General features: G+C 33.6%; 1 protein-coding gene and 2 long non-coding RNA genes across 3 annotated transcripts in view; 1 reads left to right on the top strand and 2 right to left on the bottom strand.

Moving 5' to 3' along the window:
- The window catches only part of LOC106789288 (esterase E4-like), a 17,656-nt gene extending 17,263 nt beyond the window's left edge, over positions 1-393 (bottom strand). Inside the window, exon 1 of the mRNA XM_014753378.1 lies at positions 352-393. Coding sequence (XP_014608864.1) covers positions 352-393 — 42 coding nt within the window. The remainder of the gene's footprint in view (positions 1-351) is intronic.
- A 14,538-nt stretch (positions 394-14,931) lies between these two features.
- LOC106789290 lies at positions 14,932-17,751 on the bottom strand. The gene is made up of 2 exons (XR_001381981.1): positions 16,795-17,751; positions 14,932-15,280 (listed from the first exon to the last, which is right to left on the bottom strand). It is a non-coding gene; the product is annotated as an uncharacterized LOC106789290 (long non-coding RNA).
- Positions 15,405-17,969, top strand: LOC106789289. The gene is made up of 2 exons (XR_001381980.1): positions 15,405-16,515; positions 17,890-17,969. It is a non-coding gene; the product is annotated as an uncharacterized LOC106789289 (long non-coding RNA).
- Positions 17,970-19,395: the final 1,426 nt, after the last annotated feature.

Raw genomic sequence — 19,395 nt, 5'->3', positions numbered from 1 at the left:
TAATTTCTAAATCATCGTTAAAATCGTCATACGGATATATTAAATACAAATATTTTTTTTTATTAAATACCAAACTAATTTTTAATTTATATACACTTATATACAAAATATACATAGATATATATATACCATAAACGCGTTAATTATTCATCTAAAACAAAACAAAAGTTGTATTAGGTGACTTGATAGATAGGATTTGATTTTTTTTTAAATAAATAAAAAGAAAAAGAAAAAAAGAAAAATATTGAATAAATCAATGATTCATGGTGTGTGCGCTTATGTATGCCTAGTTTAAACGCGGCTATCGGGAAATGTGTCGAAACGATGTCCTTTCGTGAATTAGCGTCGTACCGCAATAGAAGCCGAATTATCATCAAATATGTCATCGCGCATTATGTATTTGCATTTGAAATGCAGCATTAAACGTCAACGAGTAACGTTTCTCTTCTCTTCCTCCTCCCCCATCCCCCTTCCAACCACCCATCCACCCACCTTCCCTCTTTCCTCTTTCCTTTCCCTTTATCTCTCTCTCTCTCCCTCTCTTGTAAACCCTAGTTAGCTAGTAACCCACGTAACAAGAGAAGTCATCGAACAATCTAATAATCGATCTCGTCATGCGGATTTCGTTTACAGTTCATAGTAATTTGTTATCAATCGGGAAATCAATTAGTCCATATTAGTAATTATTACAATCGTAATTCGTCCGTCCTATCGGTATACTAATCAAATTTATTAGTAAACCCCGATGTACGAAGAAGAGAATAACCTTTATTATCGTAATCATTATTATTAATATTATTATTAGCTTTTTCAATTAGCAATTTGCAATTTTGTTTTGTTTCTTTTTGTTTTTTTTCTCTCTCTCTCATACTAGCAAGGATCGTTAGGATCTTTTATTTCGTATATTTTTTTATCGATGAATAAGTATAAGACAAGGTGTAAAATCAAAATTAAACAGATCAATGAGAAAACAATATATAAAACTGTATGCTGAATGATGTGAAATTATAAGTTACACGTTATGGAATATGTTTAAGTATTTTATTTATAATATAATATAATAATGATTAGAAAAGAAAGGGGGAATATAAATCTTTTGTATGTATGAAAGAAGATATATGGTGAAAAGAATAAAAGAAAAATATTCTTACTCTTTCGAGGATTCGATACGATGACATCGAATACACGAATACCTGATGGTACATTTTGTGCTTAAAAAAAGATACAAATAGAGATAAAAAAAAATACAGAAAGAGAGAGAAAGAAGGAAGGAAAGTAAGATTAACTGGTCTAGTCTGACAAAATTCGATTTCAATTCCCATTACACCTTATATGTTCATGAGTCACGCGTTCATTATTTCTGCTGGTCTGTCTCGATCGATTTTTATTATCAAGTTAATAAAGATCAAAGATATCATGGGGGTGGTGATAACCAACCAACGAAATCAAAGAAATTTCGTTTATTACACTCTTCACAATTCTCTCTATTCTTTCTTTTTGTCTGTCTCTCTCTATATATATATTTCTTTCTATTTCTCTTTCACATTTCCTTCATGAAATCCAACCCCGTATAATAATAAACTTTGAAGGTTTCGATTATCTTTAATGAAGATTGAAAATTCCGATATTTATCTGAAAAGTGTTCTTCGTTTTTGTTTATAATTCAATTAAATTTCTTATCGAATTAACAGCCAACGGTCTAGGTATATTTCAATATAACAAATTTATTTATAAAAAGTATAATTATTATATTACTTTATCAAAATATGATTTTTTAATAGGAAAAACAATGACAAAATAAATATATATATATATATATGTGAATCTAAACATACAACAGAAAATCATTATTATATACCTTCCTAACGAAAAATCACTATTACACTATTATATATGACTGTACATAATACTTAGACTAAATTAGGTTCGTTTAACGATCAGCAAAATCATTATTACACCATCAGTCTAACTTAAATAATCCTACTATAAATAAGGCTAATTTAAAAATCAATAAGATCACTATTACACCATCATTAGACTCTACATAATCCCTGATTAAATAAGGCTCGTTTAAAAACCAATAAATTTACTTTTACGCCATCATTAGACTGTAACTAATTCTAAACTAACATAAATTAGGATATTTAAAAATCAACAAAATCACTCTATTACACGTCATTCTTATATCACCTACGTAATATTAGACTCTAACGATAGATAAATTTAAATATATAAAACAACAACAACAAAAATGAAGAAACAAAAAATACTCTCTTATTATCATTAAATTATAATGCACACGAGTACGTGTAAAACAAATATACGCGAAAACTTTAACAAAATTATATTTCAATACTACAACATAATCGATAAAATAATCATAAAGCCGGCTAACACTCGTAATATAAGTGTTGTTACACACATATATATACATATATACAAAATTCTGATATAATAATTATATATGCGTGAAAAACGTAAAAAAAAAAATGAACAAAAAGTAATTATATATTTGACGAGCAGGAAAAATAATGCAACGCAAGTTGCAGTATGTGCATACGTGTCTATGTTTGTATGTATATGTATGTATGTATGTATGTATGTATGTATGTATGTATTCACGCAACTCAATACACATGAACGTGAGAGAATCACCTAAACACACTAGCAACAAGAACCCGCATATCTAATCGTGCGTATCACGGGATACAAGCAATTCCCATCAACCAATATTGTCGTGTGGGTAATGAACGGGCATGCGTTGAATAAACATGCGGCCAAAGGGTATACGCAGATGCGCTTGCGCGAAATAGAAAGAGAAAGAGTGATGATGAGGGTGGTAGTGTGTGATAGGAGGGAGGATAGGGGGGAGGGAGGAGGGATAGGGGAAGCAAAAGAGGGAAATTCTGCTACCAGGAATAGAATTTCGATATGTTTTCCGATCGTCGTCGTCGTCGTCGTTTTCCATGGGGGAATAGTCCCATGGGACCATTTTTGCACGTCTATTTTCATAAAAGGTTCCACGAGACACACACGGATCCCTTTTTTTTTTTTTCTTTTTTTTTTTTTTTTTCAATGAAATATATATGTTTTATTATTATCATTATTGTTTTATTTTTTCTTTTGTTTTCCATTACGTTTTCTATTATTCGCTGATATACTTATATATTTCTTTCTTTTTTTTTTCTTTTGGTGGCAGGGGGTTGGTAGGTCTTTCCTTTTTTTTTTTTTTTTTTTTTTTTTTTGGGGGTGGGGGGGGGTTGGGTTTTTTTTTTTTTTTTTTTTTTTTTTTTTTAATTTTTTCGAGATAATTTGCAATTAATTATTTCGTTAGAATGATACGTAACAAATGTAAATTGATTTGTTTGTTTTGTTTTGTATTGTTTTTTCCGTTAACTATTTTCTTGATAACATAATGTTCGAAAATAGAAATGAAAGAAAAAAGATACGGATATAATTATACGAGAAAGGAAAAGAAATATCGCTAACAATGAAAACGTCGTTAACACGTGTGTATATAGTGCTTAATTAAAGCAAATGTAATTTTTTTTTATAATACCACGAATTCTCACAGTTTGTTATCGTATAACAACAAATTGTAAACGTAATCGCGTAATATGAACGAAACAGTTTCATAAAAACAGTTTATTTAACGGTTTCGATATAATATAATACATTATGGGAATTGTCGTTCATGGAATTACGAGTTGTACGAAAGTTCTATTACAATTTTCTAATCTTATCTAATCAATTACATAACACCATATTAATATTCTAATTTGCAATAAATAAAATTACAAAATCCAATATTATTCTATAATATAAAAATGCAATTAAATATATCTTACGATCTTTTTTTCGTTTACTTAGACACCCTGTATAGATACTTCGCAAACTCACGCACGCACACACACACACACGTACAAAACTAAAGTGGCATTCTAGTTAAACGATTCAAATGGTATGAAAAATAAACAAACCGCTATAAGTAAATCTCGGACAATAGGTTTAGTTTCTATCATGACAGATTAATGGTAACAATGATAGAAGAATCGGGGGAAAGGGGAAAGGGGAGGAGAAGAGAAGGGGTTAAAGGGGTTGGGTTGACGAGGTTAATAAAGAATGAGAAGTAGAGGAACGTCGAGTATGTCTTGTGATAGGACGTTGGTAAGGATCATAAACGTCTAAGCGAACATTAAAATACATCGTTCACGAAGTACCCTAACTGTTCTCCTTGGCCGTTGTTCCTGACGTTATAAGAGAATTTCCAAGTTAAGAGTTTTACGCGTATCCACGTTGCATCGTAAATATCATTCTATAGAGAGAAATGTTTTCCATGTTATTATATCAAAAACTAACCCGGTATTTCTGATTTTGTTTGGAAAACTTAGACGTTTATATGATTTAGTTTTGTTATTATTGTATTATTACACTATCAAACTATTTTTATTAACGATAGAATTTATCAACATATTTGATCATTGATTATTACGAATGAATCTCAATATTTCTTAATCAAAATTAACGTTTACGATTAAATGAAGATTTTTTATTCGATCGTAGTAATGTGATATCAAAATATATGTGTGTATCATTATTTTAAAAATATGTGATAATATATAATAGATTAATCGGATATCAAATGAAAATATTTATAAGTTTAAGAGTTTAATCATATGGAAATAATATAATAATAGTTGAAAATTTACGATTATTTTACTTAATAACAATCAAATCAGTGTTTACTGAGTTTTAACAAGTTATAAATAAATAAATAAATATTATATTAAACACAGAGAGAAAAAGAAAGAGAGAAAGAGAGAGAAAATAATACACAATTATACAAACGAATTGGATAAATAAAATACTTACGCAATCTTAAAAAAAAAAAATTTAATAAAACGATGATTCCAACTTTAGTAATGGTATTGAATGAAATCAAACGAGATCGGTGAAATATTTGATTAGAAGAAGAAGAAAACAAAAAAAAAGGCATCTTCGATCGGTAAATTTGTTACATATTGTTACGACTTTACGTGTGTGTGTGTGTATGAGATTCGCACAAAGTTTCTCGAACGCCTGTTGGAACTTAATAACTAAACGCTAAAGAACAGATGGGTGAAATCGAGATTACGCAATGAGATCGTAACTCTAGCAAGCATTTGAGAAGCATGAACCGATTGTGAATAAGTAAAGTGAACGAGGGTGGTTGGATGGTGGTGGTGAAGGAGGAGGAGGAGGATGAGGAGGGAAAGGGAGAAGAATAGGAAAGAGAAGGTAGAGAAGTGTATAAACTAGAGAGAGAAATAATGCAACAAGAGTGTCATGAATAGTATGAAATTCGATAAACGAAGCTATTCATTGGTTATCGCGTACAGTGTGTACTTACCTTCAAACTAAACGTGAATACAACCAACCAACCAACTAACATGTCCGTTGTGTATTTCTGTAAACTTGACATAATAGAATATAGTAAGAATTAATGATCACATAAAACATTTTCGACACGTTTCTATAATATATAGTCTAGAAATTTTGATTTCATTATTCATTTATATATTTATATGTTATTATATTCAATTAATATATTAATTCATTTTTTACAGAGACACACGGACTTACACAAACACACACAGTATATTTGTTATATCGATAAATTTTTAGTGTTTTCACGTGTCAAACACATTATTTTTTCTTATCTATTTTTTCCTTCTCCTTCTTATTTTTGTTTTTTGGCCAAACTTTTTTTTTTTATCTTTCAACAAATACGTGTAACTTGTATAAAATATACAAAAGGCTCTTGAAAATTTTGTCCTATATTTATTTTAAAAATAAATGAAGAATCTTTTCGTTCAATCGATTTTTTTTAAGTCGCTAACGGGATTCACGCGAGACGATTCAATTCTTTCTATCATCTCAACTCGATCTTGCATGAAAAAGGAAAAAAGGAAAAATAAGGAAATAGACACGGGAAAACCTTTTTTTTTTTTGATAGAAAAGAAAATTAAATTAAATAAATAAAAAGAAAAAAAAAAGAAAAGACACACACACAAAAATATACAATTTACAAGGGATAACACAGAAAAATGAGTCCTACAACTAGTGCAACAATAATCGATTCGATTTTGTTAACAATGTTATTACACAATGCAATAATACACGACAAAACAACAATGTTGCTCTGCGATTTGTGGGGTTTGAAATTGCACCGAAGTGAGACGCATTTAATTTGATGGTAGTCGTCGTCCTTGTCGTTCTCCTCGTCGTCGTCGTCGCCGTCTGGGGTTGTTGTTGTTGTAGTAGCTAGCAAGGGCTGAAAATGAGGGGGAGAATAGGATTGTCGTTCGGTGCCTTCGTTTGCTTGCTATGTGTTTATTCGTACACATTCGTTGGTACGTTCGTTTATTCCTTCAAACCTTCATTCGTACCTTCTAACCCACCCCCACCCGCCCACCTCACCTCACCTCACCCTCTGCTTACCTATGTAATTAATTAACACCGTCGAGTTAATAATAGTAATGCAACCGCACCTACCGCGCCACGGCACGCACGTTAATTCAAAACCCCCGTTGTGAAGAACAACGGGGTGGAGAGGGTTAGTAGTAGAAAATCCAACCCGCGGGGGAGAGGGAGAGGGGTTAGGGGAGAGAGATGTGTGTAGAAGCGGGGGTGGTTGGTTGGTTGGTTGGTGTGTTGGTTGGTTGGAAAGGACAAAAAGGAAAGTTTAGATTGAGGGGGGACGAAATTGCGTCTGCTTTTTTTCTTTTTCTTTTTTTTTTTTTTTTCGAAGAGGGAAAAAGAATAAGAGAGAGAAGGGAAGCAACCATATCTCTCTCTGTCTCTGTTTTACTCGCGTTAACGATTCGCGTTCTTCTTCTTCTTCTTCTTTCTTTTTTCGATTCTTCTTTTTCTAATTTTTTTTTCATCACTCGAAAAAAAGCTCCTCTGGCCACCACGCTCACGCGCGGTATAAAATACTTGAAGGAAAATTCGTGGGACTTTGATGATACTCAAAAAAAAAAGAAAAGAAAAGAAAAGCCGCGAGTTGTGTTGCATTAAAAACGTGCCTGTTGGATTTTTACTAGTCAAGATGAATAGGATAGAAAGAGATGGAGGATAATTTTGAAGATTGCTACGACGATGAGTTGAAGAGAGAAAAAAAAAGAGAAAGAGAGAGAAATTTCTCTTTCCTACATATATTTTTTTGTTTCCTCCAAAATTTCTTTCAATTTATATCGCTATTTTTATAAAATCCTACGTTTTAAAATATTATACTATTGTTTTTGATGATATAGGTTCATAGGGAACTTGGACATGAAAAGAAGTAGAATTTAATTTAATTAAGTTGGACGTTTCGTCCCTTTATTGGGACTTCTTCAGCAATTTAATCATTAAAGCTCAGCGTCTTTTTTATTTATTTCGACATACATTTCTCTTTATAATATTCCAAACACAATACATCTAAACTTCGTTAATTTGATCGTTATTATTCAAAAACCTTAACAAAAATTATACTATTGTATTACGTATTTAAATATTTATATACGTATCATATATGTATACCAAGCCAAAGATGCGACAAAGATTAATGTAACAATTAATAATATAACAATTAGATTATAATCATTTTCCCCGACAAAAATTATTTTACAATATAATCAATCGTGAATTATTCTTATCGTAATATTTATAAATCTTATTCGGCAATCTATATATAACTATCTTAACACTTTAACGACCGCACGTCTCTACGCAGTCAAACGTCGCCAGAGGTCGGCATTATTTTTGAAGAATTAATTTTAAAGAACTTTATTAAATTCACGAAAAAATTAACATAAAACAAAAAACAACAACTATTTAATATTTTTCAATATAAATTATTACAATTTACATGGTAAACAACCGTAGTTTAATCAAAAATTAAAAATAGTGTGGTACTGGCCAAAAACCTTCGACGGTAGCATCACACACATGTTGTGTGAACGGTCGTTAAAGTGTTAAAAAACCAGAAATAAAATATAGTTCATCGAAAAGAAAAAGGTATAGATCTTTTGTCTCGTAAAGATAATACATGTTACGCGTAAGGATTTGTTGTAACGTATAATACCATAATATAATATATCGTATTGGTTGAATTTTTCTTTTCTTTTCTTTTTTTTTTTCTTTTTTTTTTTTCTTTTTTCTGGAAAGATCTTAGCCATGGCGAATTTACATTCACACCGGTACGATATCTACCAATGAAAACGTCCGCGCAACCCTTGGCTAACGTTATCTCCGGGGAATATCGTTGTAGTTTAGCAGTAGAGTAGCAGCAACAACCCCAAGGCTCAGCTTTCTTATCTCGTTGTCAAACTCCTGACAGTAGACGTCAAGCTGCGAAGCCTCTGCTGGCGCTTTCCATTTCAGGACAACTCGAACATCCAAGGAATCCTTCTTCCCTTACCCCCTGCTAACCCCCATGCTACAAACCACCTAACTCCTCCTATACTACTCCCCTTTCTTTATATCTCCCTTCCTTCCTTCCTTCCTTCCTTCCTTGGCTTTGTAATCTTGTCAAATCTTAGATGAACCGACATTGTTCAACAAGGATATTGACGGATACTATCAGAATGTTCTCTTTACTTTCTACACATTCTTTCGATCTTGTCTTTTTCCTTTAAATCACCACACACCCCCGCCACCGCCCCCGCCACTGTTTTTTTACTTTTTCTTCATCGACTGTACTCTTATTCTCATGCACGACGAATCGATGACGTTTGTCGGATCAGAAAAAGAAAAAAAAACAAACTATGTAACTGTTTATCCAACCGTTACGATCTTATCAAGGATTCCTTTTTTTTTTTATACCTTTGTAAAAAAACTCGAAGAATTTTCTATCCTTCGATAGAAAGGGGTTGAAAGGGGATGATATTCGGTTATACGATTGTAGACACATTTTTGGCGAATACCTTTTGTTTTTATTCAAGTTATACTTATTTTGGCGCGAGTTTTGGATAGTGAGGTTAGATGCGACCGAAAAATCGACACCCACAAAAGTTGTCCGATATTTACGATGCGCGCGCGCAAATTGAAGTTATTTTTCAGGTTATATATTCGTTTAGGTATACGCTAAAGAAGTATAACTTCTTACGTGGGTACGTAAGTACACACATCAGTTTTTTATATTAATATTATACGCGTTGTATATTGAAATGTTAAAATACTTCTTTTTGTTTTTAAAAATTTTGTAAATTATAAGAATGAATTCTACTTATATTATTTTTACTTTTTTTTTTGTTATTTTTTTCCTTTTTTTAATTCATTCGAAAAATATAAAGACATCGGAGGGGGGGATGAGGTGTTTCGTGAAAGCTGTCAATGTCATTTTCCTTCACCACGATAGAAATATATTTTAAGCAAGGCGAATATTTTGGAAAAGGGCAAAGATTGAAAGAAGACATTTTCTTCGTTGTTCCGGAATTTTCATCGTCTTCGTCGTTCGGAGACGTCAAGTTTTCCGTCGAAAAAGGAAGAAACGATCGAAGGAACGAACGAGTAAAAGGGATAGAAGAGTGGGGCGGGAGGGGGGGAACGAGAGAAGAGGAGAATATTTCTAGAGGTACTTCAACAATTGTTGATTTCTCCGCTTCTCCGCTAACGTAACGTTGTTTCTCTTGCAAATTTAATTCGAAAACTTCACTCTCGGTCTCCCATTCTCTCCTCCCCGCTTCTTCTTCTTCTCTCCCATTTCTTCCTCTCTTTCTCGCTCTCATTTCTTTCGTATTTCCGTTTACTTCCACTAACAGTTTTCGTTCTTTTTAATAAGATTGCAAAAAGCATTGTGCAAGTTTTGAGGTTAGATCGGTGGTTACGACACATAGACGTAGAAATACAAAGTATAATTTTAAATGGGAAGCTTCACATAAATTATCGAAAAGATCTTCAATTAATCTTGACATTTTTTTCCCCCCTCCTCCTGCCCCCCTCCCTTTTTTAAATTTACTTTTACATTCGAAAACGTTAAAAATATTAAATAGAACTTGAAAAAATATATTTAATAGAACTTCTCTCTAAATTGAGAATAGAATATTTTAGAATAGAATAGGTAACCAGTAGTGTTCGAAAAGTTATGGTAGGATAACGGTTTTTAAAAATTGACTCTATATATAAGATAGTGAAAACGTATGACTGTAATAAAAATGATGTTATATTGACTTATAAACATAACTATCAAGTTGCTGAGGAAGTCTCAAATAGAGACGAAACGTTCAACGGATAAATATATTGTTCATCTGATTTAAACCTGTTCAAAAAATAACATCCCTAAGAAGTAAACTTAGTAATAATATGAAAAAATTTTGGATAAGAAAAAAATCTTTATTATATTAACATTAAATAGAAAACTCTAGAGTGGTTTTTTTTTTTTTTTTTTTTTTTTTTTACATAAATAAAGGTTATTTTCATGACGCGAATTTTTGAACATCGATATCGTCAATTTCGAAATAAAATAACTTCTCAATAAAAGTTCATTAAAATAAAGTAATAGTTTTTTAAATGACAAAAATTTCGATTAAAATGAATCCTAAATTTAATTTATTCTAGACAAAAATATACAAAATCAGATCTACATAATAATATTGAATCTGCAATATGTGTGGTTTTATATTCTTTTTTAATACTTATAGATATCAGTCACTATGAGTCGCCACGTTATTATTCTCGTATCGCAGTTGGCCGATACGTAGGACGACATCTAGTGACTATACGAGAAATCGCGTAAAAAGATGTTTCGTTTTTTTTACTTTCCGAGCATCCATTTTTCTTTTTTTTTTTTCCTTTTATTTCATTTCACCTCCTTCTTCTTCTTTCTCTCTTGCCATATCGAATTTTCTTTATGCGATTTAAAACGCCATAAGAAAAGAAAAGCAAAGAAAAGAAAAGTAAAGAAAAGAAACCAGAAAAATATGGTCGGAATGTATTAATTCGAAGAATTTCGGTACTAATCTTATGGGAAAACGGAATTTCGTATAAAAAAGCTCGAGAATAAAGGAAAGAATAAAAGAAAAAAAAAAAAGAAGAATCGGCCAATGAGAAAAGGACCCAGCTGGTAGTAGTCAAGCTTCCGGCCGAACTATAAGTCTTCTTTCCATGACTTTACATTCTCGTCCGGAAGACAGATTTTCTTCGTTCAAAAGTCTGCCCGTGTGTGCGTTGGCACAAGGGCGGGGTGGGGGGAGGGTTATGTTGTATATATACATATATAAGTGTGTGTGTGGGCTTCTTTTGCGCGATTAATCTTAATTCGCACGTTGAAAGCGCCCGTTTAGCGTTCTCAGCGAGCTTGAGATATGGCTGTCGTGCTATGTATCTTTCTTGAAATGCGCTAGAAACCTTGCGAAAAGTGAGAAAATCTCGCACGATAAGGTATTACCTTTTCTTGACCGTTTTTTCTTTTTTTTTTTCACATATTACATACATCCACACACTAAAGTATATATACATATTTCTATTTATATACTATACTATACTATATATAAATATATAAATATACTTTTACGTACGCGTTACCATTTTTTTTCTTGTTCATAAGTCCATTTTCTATAGACGCCATATTGAAACTCGTCATTCTTATTTTCATTTAGCCTGTTTCCCCATTCGACGCCATATTGAAAGTTGCCATTCTTTTTTTTCATTCTCGTACGTTTCGTTTCCGACGCCATATTGAAAATTCTTATTCTATTCTTTGTTTTTACTTTTCTTTTCTTTTCTTTTCTTTCTTTCTTCTCATACTCGTGTGTAATTTTTTCGCTTTCGACGCCATATTGGTATTTTTCGTCGTTCTTTTCTCTTTAGATTTTTCCAACATTGTCGGCACAATTTTCTTCTTTTAAGCTTCGATAGAGATCCATCGAATTAGGTCAAAAATAACAAGCAGATTGTTAAATTCTTTTTTGGCCGAAGAAAAAGTAAGAGAGAGAGAGAAAAAGAAAATGAAAGAAAAAGAGAGAGAGAAAGAAAGAAAGAAAGAAAAAGAGAGAGAGAGTGAGTTTGTTGGTAGGGTAAAGTAACGATCAGATCTTGTCCCATGAGGGAAGAGGTTGATCCCTTCCCCTCTGTACATTTTTCAAGCGCAGCCTTGAGACCCCTCTCATTCTCTTTCTCTCTCTCTCTCTCTCTCTTTCCTTCCTCTGTATTTCCATGAACGGCGTTACTCCTCGAAGGCACACGGCGGGTACTCGTATTCCGCTGGGACATCACAAATGCAAGAAGCATATACGATTCTGCTGCTGCTGTTGCTGCTGCTTGCGTTTGAGCCGCAGGGCGCACGAATCGCGAAATGCGTCGACCTCATTCTATTTCTCTTCTCTTCTCTCTCTCTCTCTCTCTCTCTCTCTATACTACAAATCCGTATGTTCGCCAATCGTTCTCTCCTCCTCTATTTTCACACGTATTTTCACCGACTGATAATAAAATAATAAAGATACAAAACCAAAAATACAATGCGTCGTCTACTGATTTTATTTTTTTTTGTCTTCTTCGTCGATATGCAGTAGAGAGACATTTAAAAAAGAAAATAAATAGAAGAAGAAAAAAAGTAAAGTAAAGTAAAGTAAAGAAAAGGAAGGAAGGAAAAACGAAATAAAAAGCGCGGGAAATATGAAAATTCAAGCGTAAGAAAGTTTTTGGTGCCGCATGGCCGATTGTAAAAGAATATTCACAAGTGTGTGACGCCTATCTTCTCTCTTTTCCTTCTTTAGAAACCCCCATATTACCTCTCCCATTAAACTGCCTACCCAACATACAAAGCATCGTTTTCTACGTGCGAGACTTCCAGCGAAAAAGAAAGAAGAGAGAGAGAGCGAGAGAGCGAGAGAGTGAGAGAAGAGAAGAGAAGAGAAGAGAAGAGAAGAGAAGAGAGAAGAGGAGAGGAGAGGAAAAAAGAAAAAGAGAGAACCGTGCAAGGTCTTCTCGTTCCTCCTTCGTTCGTTCGTTCATTCGTTCGTCGTTTCCAATCCCCTTACCCCCCCTTGCCCATCATTCCTTTCCCCCTACCATGACAAACACGCTGATGCCACGGTGGGCTGGTAGCATCGCTGTTTCGCTGAGTACTTTCTTTCTCTCTCTCTTTTTCCCTCTTTCTCACACGTCTTTTCGTTTCTCTCTCTCTCTCTTTCTTTCCCTCTTTTTCTTTTTTTTTTTTTTTATATATATCCCTCCTCCTCTTTCCAACCGTATTCTTTTCGACCATGCGACCGTGTACGCGTCCTTATACCGGGTGTCCCTCTTCTCTAATTCTTTTCTCTTTTCCATGAATTTATTTATCGAATATTTTTACTTACGTTATTTTTATTCGCTATCTCGAAAGAAAAAGAAGCAACAATATGGCTGTCGTATATACAATGATTCACATGTTACGAAGTTTTCGTATTGAGATTATTATTATTATTATTATTATCGTTCGAGGATCTTTACTGATTTGTAATATTTAAATGATTCACAATTTATTAATTCATTTCTCTTGCGCGTACGTTTTATTATTTTCTTTTGTTTCGTTAAATAAACTTATATCAATCGATAATCGTTACATACCAATCTGTGTTGTATATTTTTAATGGGTAGGAGGGGTTTTTGTTTGTTTGTTTTTTTTTTTCTTTTTGGTTCTCATATTTTTCCTATTTTTATTTTGTTTTATTTCATTTTTAACTAGATAGGAATGAATAAACAAACGAGTATTAATAACGATATGACGACACGACCAACTCTCGTTGTTTGATATGTAGATATGTATATATATATATATATATACATAATATATATATATAAATACATAATATATATATTTACATGCAATATTTATATGGAATATGAATAGTATGTAATAAAACAGTAACGAGACTAGAGATTCGAAAACAAGTTTTAATGAAACTTCTCTTTCAGTCATGATTATAATTTATATATACATACATACATAAATCGAAATTTATTATAACTGACAGAGACGACGATTAGTTAATTAATAATATAACGAACGATTTACGCGAATACAAACGTGTGAGTGATATTATGAATGAATAAAAATTGAATAATATATGTATATTGGATCGAGATTAAACATTTCCTTCGTATTTTATATATATATAATGAAAATGTAAAATAAATTTTTATTTATATTTTGTATCTCTCTCTCTCTCTTTCTCCACAACGCCTTTTCCAAATGATTTGAAATCGTTTTTTGTTCGATTTTTATTTCCTTACCAATATTACAACTGTTAATGTATGTCAGTCTTGTCCAATTTTTTCAATCATTTTATTGACACTGTCTGTCACTTTATATTCAACTTTGATATATTTATCTTTAAATGGTTTTATAAATAATAAAATAAATATTTGTTTTATTTTTTTTAATGAATATCTATATCTCATAAGTATGTACAATATATATATATTTTATTAAACATTATTATAATTTTCAGTGAAAGATCATAAAAATGAATCTTATCTTTCGGGAAATAAGTATGTAAATATGTACACATGTATTTAACCACTTCGAATTGTAATATCTACCACGTCATTCTTATTCTTCGTAAAACTTTATTTAAAAACAGGATATGTATTTTATTTTTCTTTTTTTTTCTGCATTAGTCTCTTTTGTTTCTCCATCTTGTTTTCGTAATGATATTTTTTTTGTGAAGTTACTTGTCGTGTGGGGGGTGTATCAGCCGAAGTAAATTATATATACAAAACTAATGTTTCTCTTTTCGAGTTGTTCATGTATACGTAATTATGTACATTTATATATGCATATAAACTATGTACATCGAAATATTTATATGCATATATATATATATAGATATGTATAAATATAAGTAATACTTATTTATTACATACGTAACATTTGCATTGTAGCATTTACCAGTCTCGAGGCAGGAAGAAGAAAAATACCGTCACGAATTAAAAGTCGAAATAAACATCGGAATACAAGAATGGAAACAAATTTTATAATAGTAATAGAAAATAAAAAAAAAATATATATATATATAAAAAAAACAGGATACAGGAACACGTATTGTTGTTAAAAGAATTCCGGCATCTTCTTGAAGAAGAAACGCGAGGGAAATGATGCAAACAGATATATCAACGGTAAAGGTAAAAAATTTACATTTTCGTCGTTGGACTGAAGAAGTTTATATTTCTACTACTACACTATTACTATTACCACTTCTTCTTCTTCTTCTTCTTCCGCGTTGCTCGTAATATCTATTTCGGCTGTGGAAAATGCGGGACCACCGTCGGGGTATATCTGCAATTTTTATGATTTCTGATTTATTTGCAATTCCAAGTACGTGCCAAGAAATATTTTACAATATATATATATATATATATTTATAAATGTTAGAAGAGAGAAGAAGAGAGAAGTAAAAATCTATGATTATGTATACATATATATGTATATATACACAATCACGGCGATACGCGTGACGAGCTTCTTTCGTGTGTGCGTGTGTATGTATAGGTTGGGTTGTACGTGCAACGTCCGCTAGATACTGCATAATTAACGTAGCGAAGCAAGATGGCGTCGATATAACGCACGCTTCGAAATAAGAGACCCGTATCGTTAAAAAGAATAAAAGAAAAAAAAAAAAAAAAAAGCGCGCGGTAATTGATTTCGCAGGCACGTCTCCTTCATCTATTCTTTCACAAGCAAAGCTATTTCCTCTAACCTATGTTTCTATCTTCTATTCCTTCTTGAGTATCACCCTGTACAACACGCAGCCGCATATATACGAAGTTGAATCGTACGTTTGCGCGCCGTGTGCCGATACGTTTTACTAAAACGACGACACACATATGCCGTCACACATATATATATACACAGATTATATATATGTATTCGTATAAACGTGCAAGCAAGGAGGCATCGGTCGTGAAAAGGAAGAACGGTACGAGCAAGAGGGAGGAAAGAAAGAAAGAAAGAAAGAGAAAGAGAAATAAAGAAATAAAGAAATAAAGAAAGAACGAAGAAGAGCGAAGCGAGGAGTCGGCTGTTGCCGGCTGCTCCCCTCTTCGGTTCCCCCACTCCTGAACAGCCGGCAACGGAGCCGTCAGGAAGTTTTCACGCCGCCGGTACTCCCTCCCAATCGAGTAACGTTAGCCGAGTATAACCGAATATTACCGAACGTGAGCGAGCACGCTGCCTCCCCTTCCTATTCCACGGCGTCGGTTTATCCCTCCTCTCTATCCTTCTCGCTCGTTTGTTCTTTCTCTCTCAGATTCTCCCGGCGTGCTGCGCGCTACTCGTGTGCTCCGAAGTTTCAACGTCGCCTGAAAACGTTACTACCTCGAGACACGAGAGAGAGAAACACGACGACGAGTTTGAAAGCCGTATATCCTTCTGTGTGTGTCCTCCTCCGTATTAAATAAAGAACCGCGCGTACAAAGGAAGAAAAAAAAAAAAAGAAAGTAATAAATAAGTATTCATAGTGGTGAAAAAAAAATCTATTGTGCGACCTAGTGGTGTTCGCAAATTTGTTCATCGTGAGTTTCCTTTTTTTTTTCTCTCATATTATAATTAATCTCTATCTTTTTCTCTCTTTCTCTTTCTCTCTCTGATCATTTTTATATTTTTTTTTTTTTTTTTTTTTTTTTCTAACCTATTCCGTAACTATACTATTCTCCCGCGTCTTTTCACACGCAGCAGTGACGTTTGCGATCGCGTACCTACGGTGCCCACCCCCCTTTTCCTTCCCCTCACCCGTTGTTGTTCGCCCACCTTTCGTACTTGGAGCCTGCCTGACTGCTTGCTTGCCTACCTACCAACTCCTACGCTCTACTGGTGCTGATACTCTTCCGTTGCCTGTTCACCACCTCCTTCCCACTTCCCCACCTAACCTTCGTCGTCGTCACGCTCCTGCTCGTCTCGTGCGCGCGCGAAGTCACGAAGGAGCTTCGAACGTCGCCACCGTCGTCGTGTGGGATCGGCAACGAGGACTGAAAGAGAAAAGGAAACCACACCAGCACCTCGTTGTCGCGTTTCGCTATCTTTTCTTTATTTCTATCTATCTATCTATCTATCTGTCTTTTTCTTTGTCTATTTATCTATATATCTTTTTCGAGGATAGAGATCCGTTAGTTTTTTCTTTTTTTTGCAATCGTCGTTATTATCGCTATTGTCATTAACGTAATTATCAAACGCCGAACGTTGTATTTATCGTTTACGTCGTCGTCGTCGTCGTAGTCAGTAACGAAAAACCAACGGCGTGTTCCTCCTAACCTCCAAATTGTTATTCGTCATTTCTCGTATTTTATCATCATCCCGTTTTCTTTCTTTTTATATCCGTGTGTCTCTTTTTATCTTTCTCATTTATTTTCTTTCGTGAACCACACACACACACACACACACACACACACACACACAACCGACGCACCACCAATTGACGACGAGGACCGCTACTATATTACTATAGTATAATACTAACTACTACTTACTGTACATTACTGACGGAATACCAACACCAGACATACAGGAGCGTCATCGAGGAAACACAGTCTGACGTTGTTTGTTCGCGGAATCGATAGGAATTGTTTGTATGTACATTTCTCCAAGAGATCTCGTCGCGTGTTTAAATTATAATCGTAACAAATAAATACATATACGTGTGTACATATCCTATTATACACGCGTCGTCGTACTCGCAGTGAAATAAAAATAAAACTAATTATATATACATATATATATATATATCTATATATCATTTGTATTTTTTCCTTCTCGAAAATTCTCTATTACTTTTAACTCTTTTTCTTTATATTTTCATCTAAGTCTTTTTCAAAGAAAATAGAAAAAAATAAAACGCGAGTGCCTTTATTATACTTCTTCTTATCATTATCATTAATTTCGTTCATCATCAGTCGTCTCATCGAATCCTATGACTGCTCCTGCATACCACCTTTTCATCGTACGATTTTTGTGTGCTCTGTGGTAAAAAGAAGAAGAAGAAGAAGCAGAAGAAGAAGAAAGTTTCTAAGAAGAAAATCCTATAAAAAGAAGGGATAGAAAAAGTGAAAGAAATAAACGTGAAGAAGAGGGCCTGTTTGATTGTTGTTGTTGTTGTTATTATTATTACCGATATCAACAACTGCAACAACTGCAACTTCTTTTGAAACTGCTTGCCGGTGGATTCAAAACGACGTACTTCGCCAGTGATCTTCGTCCTACCGTTGTCACGGTCAGTATATTGTGTATTCTAGAATATACCTATATATATATATATATATATATCTATCATTATCTCTATCTATATCTATCTATCTATCTATCTCTAGCAGTATATATATACATACATAAATACATACATACATATAAGAGAAACGATTGAGCACACGTATAATGCACACACTTTCTCACGGCCACGAGACGTTGTTGCTCGAGGGCCCTTGCTTGCGGATCTGAACGCCTCGAGGACGACGAGTAAACGTCGTCTCGTCATCTTCATCTTCATCTTCATCTTGGTCGAACCGTTCTTCTCTCAACTCGATTCAACTCTACTATTCTTTTCTTCTTTCCATTCCTTTCCAATCCATTCCTTTTGCGCGCCATCCATCCCTCGCACTTTGAAAAACCTAAAAACTCCACCCCCACCCCCATGTGTTTCTCTTCAAACCTGTGGAGAGAATACAGAGAGCGCATGTCCAAGCCAAGCAAACACGTCCCTCCTCCACCATCCCTCCACCTTCCCACTCCTGTTCTGCCCTTCCCCTCTCCTGTTCTGCCCTTCCCCTCTTTTCTTTCGTGCCCTTCGAATCCAGACGAAGACCAAGAGCCTAGACCCTTACATTCTCTTTTTATATATCTCTCTCTCTCTTTTTATTCTTTCTTCCTCTACCTGTCGACATTCCTTACTCCCCCCCCTAACCCCTTCACTCCCCCTTCTTCTTCTTCATCCTCCTCCTCCTCCTCCTCCTCCTCCTCCTCCTTCTTCTTCTTCTTCTTCTTCTTTTATACTCAACGATGCTTCTCAGACTAAGCGTTACCTCTTCGACCGAGAAATTCGACCCTCGACCGTTTGAATCCTCTACTACCACATTACTAGACTTCTACTACTACTATTACTATTAGCTGCTGTTGGTGCTGTTGCTGCTATTACTATTACATACATAATCTCTAATCTAGTTTATAAGAGAGAGAGAGCATAAATGTATAGGTGCATATATTTTTGTACCCGTGTGAACGGTTAAATTCTTTACTATTACACCACTACTTATACGTTTCATAACTTATAATGTTGAGATTCTATATAACTATATATATATGTTCTTAATTGTATACGGTTATATATATATATATATATATATAGAGGTGTTTTTTTTTTGTATTCGAATTTTTCACGTTGAATAAGTTTCCCTCTTTTCTTTTTT

The sequence above is a fragment of the Polistes canadensis genome, unplaced genomic scaffold, assembly GCF_001313835.1.
Source record: "Polistes canadensis isolate GaletaPanama2010 unplaced genomic scaffold, ASM131383v1 scaffold_174, whole genome shotgun sequence".
NCBI classification, from domain to species: Eukaryota; Metazoa; Arthropoda; class Insecta; order Hymenoptera; family Vespidae; genus Polistes; species Polistes canadensis.
The sequence above is the reverse complement of the archived record's forward strand: the minus strand, read 5'-3'. Positions and strand labels throughout refer to the sequence as shown.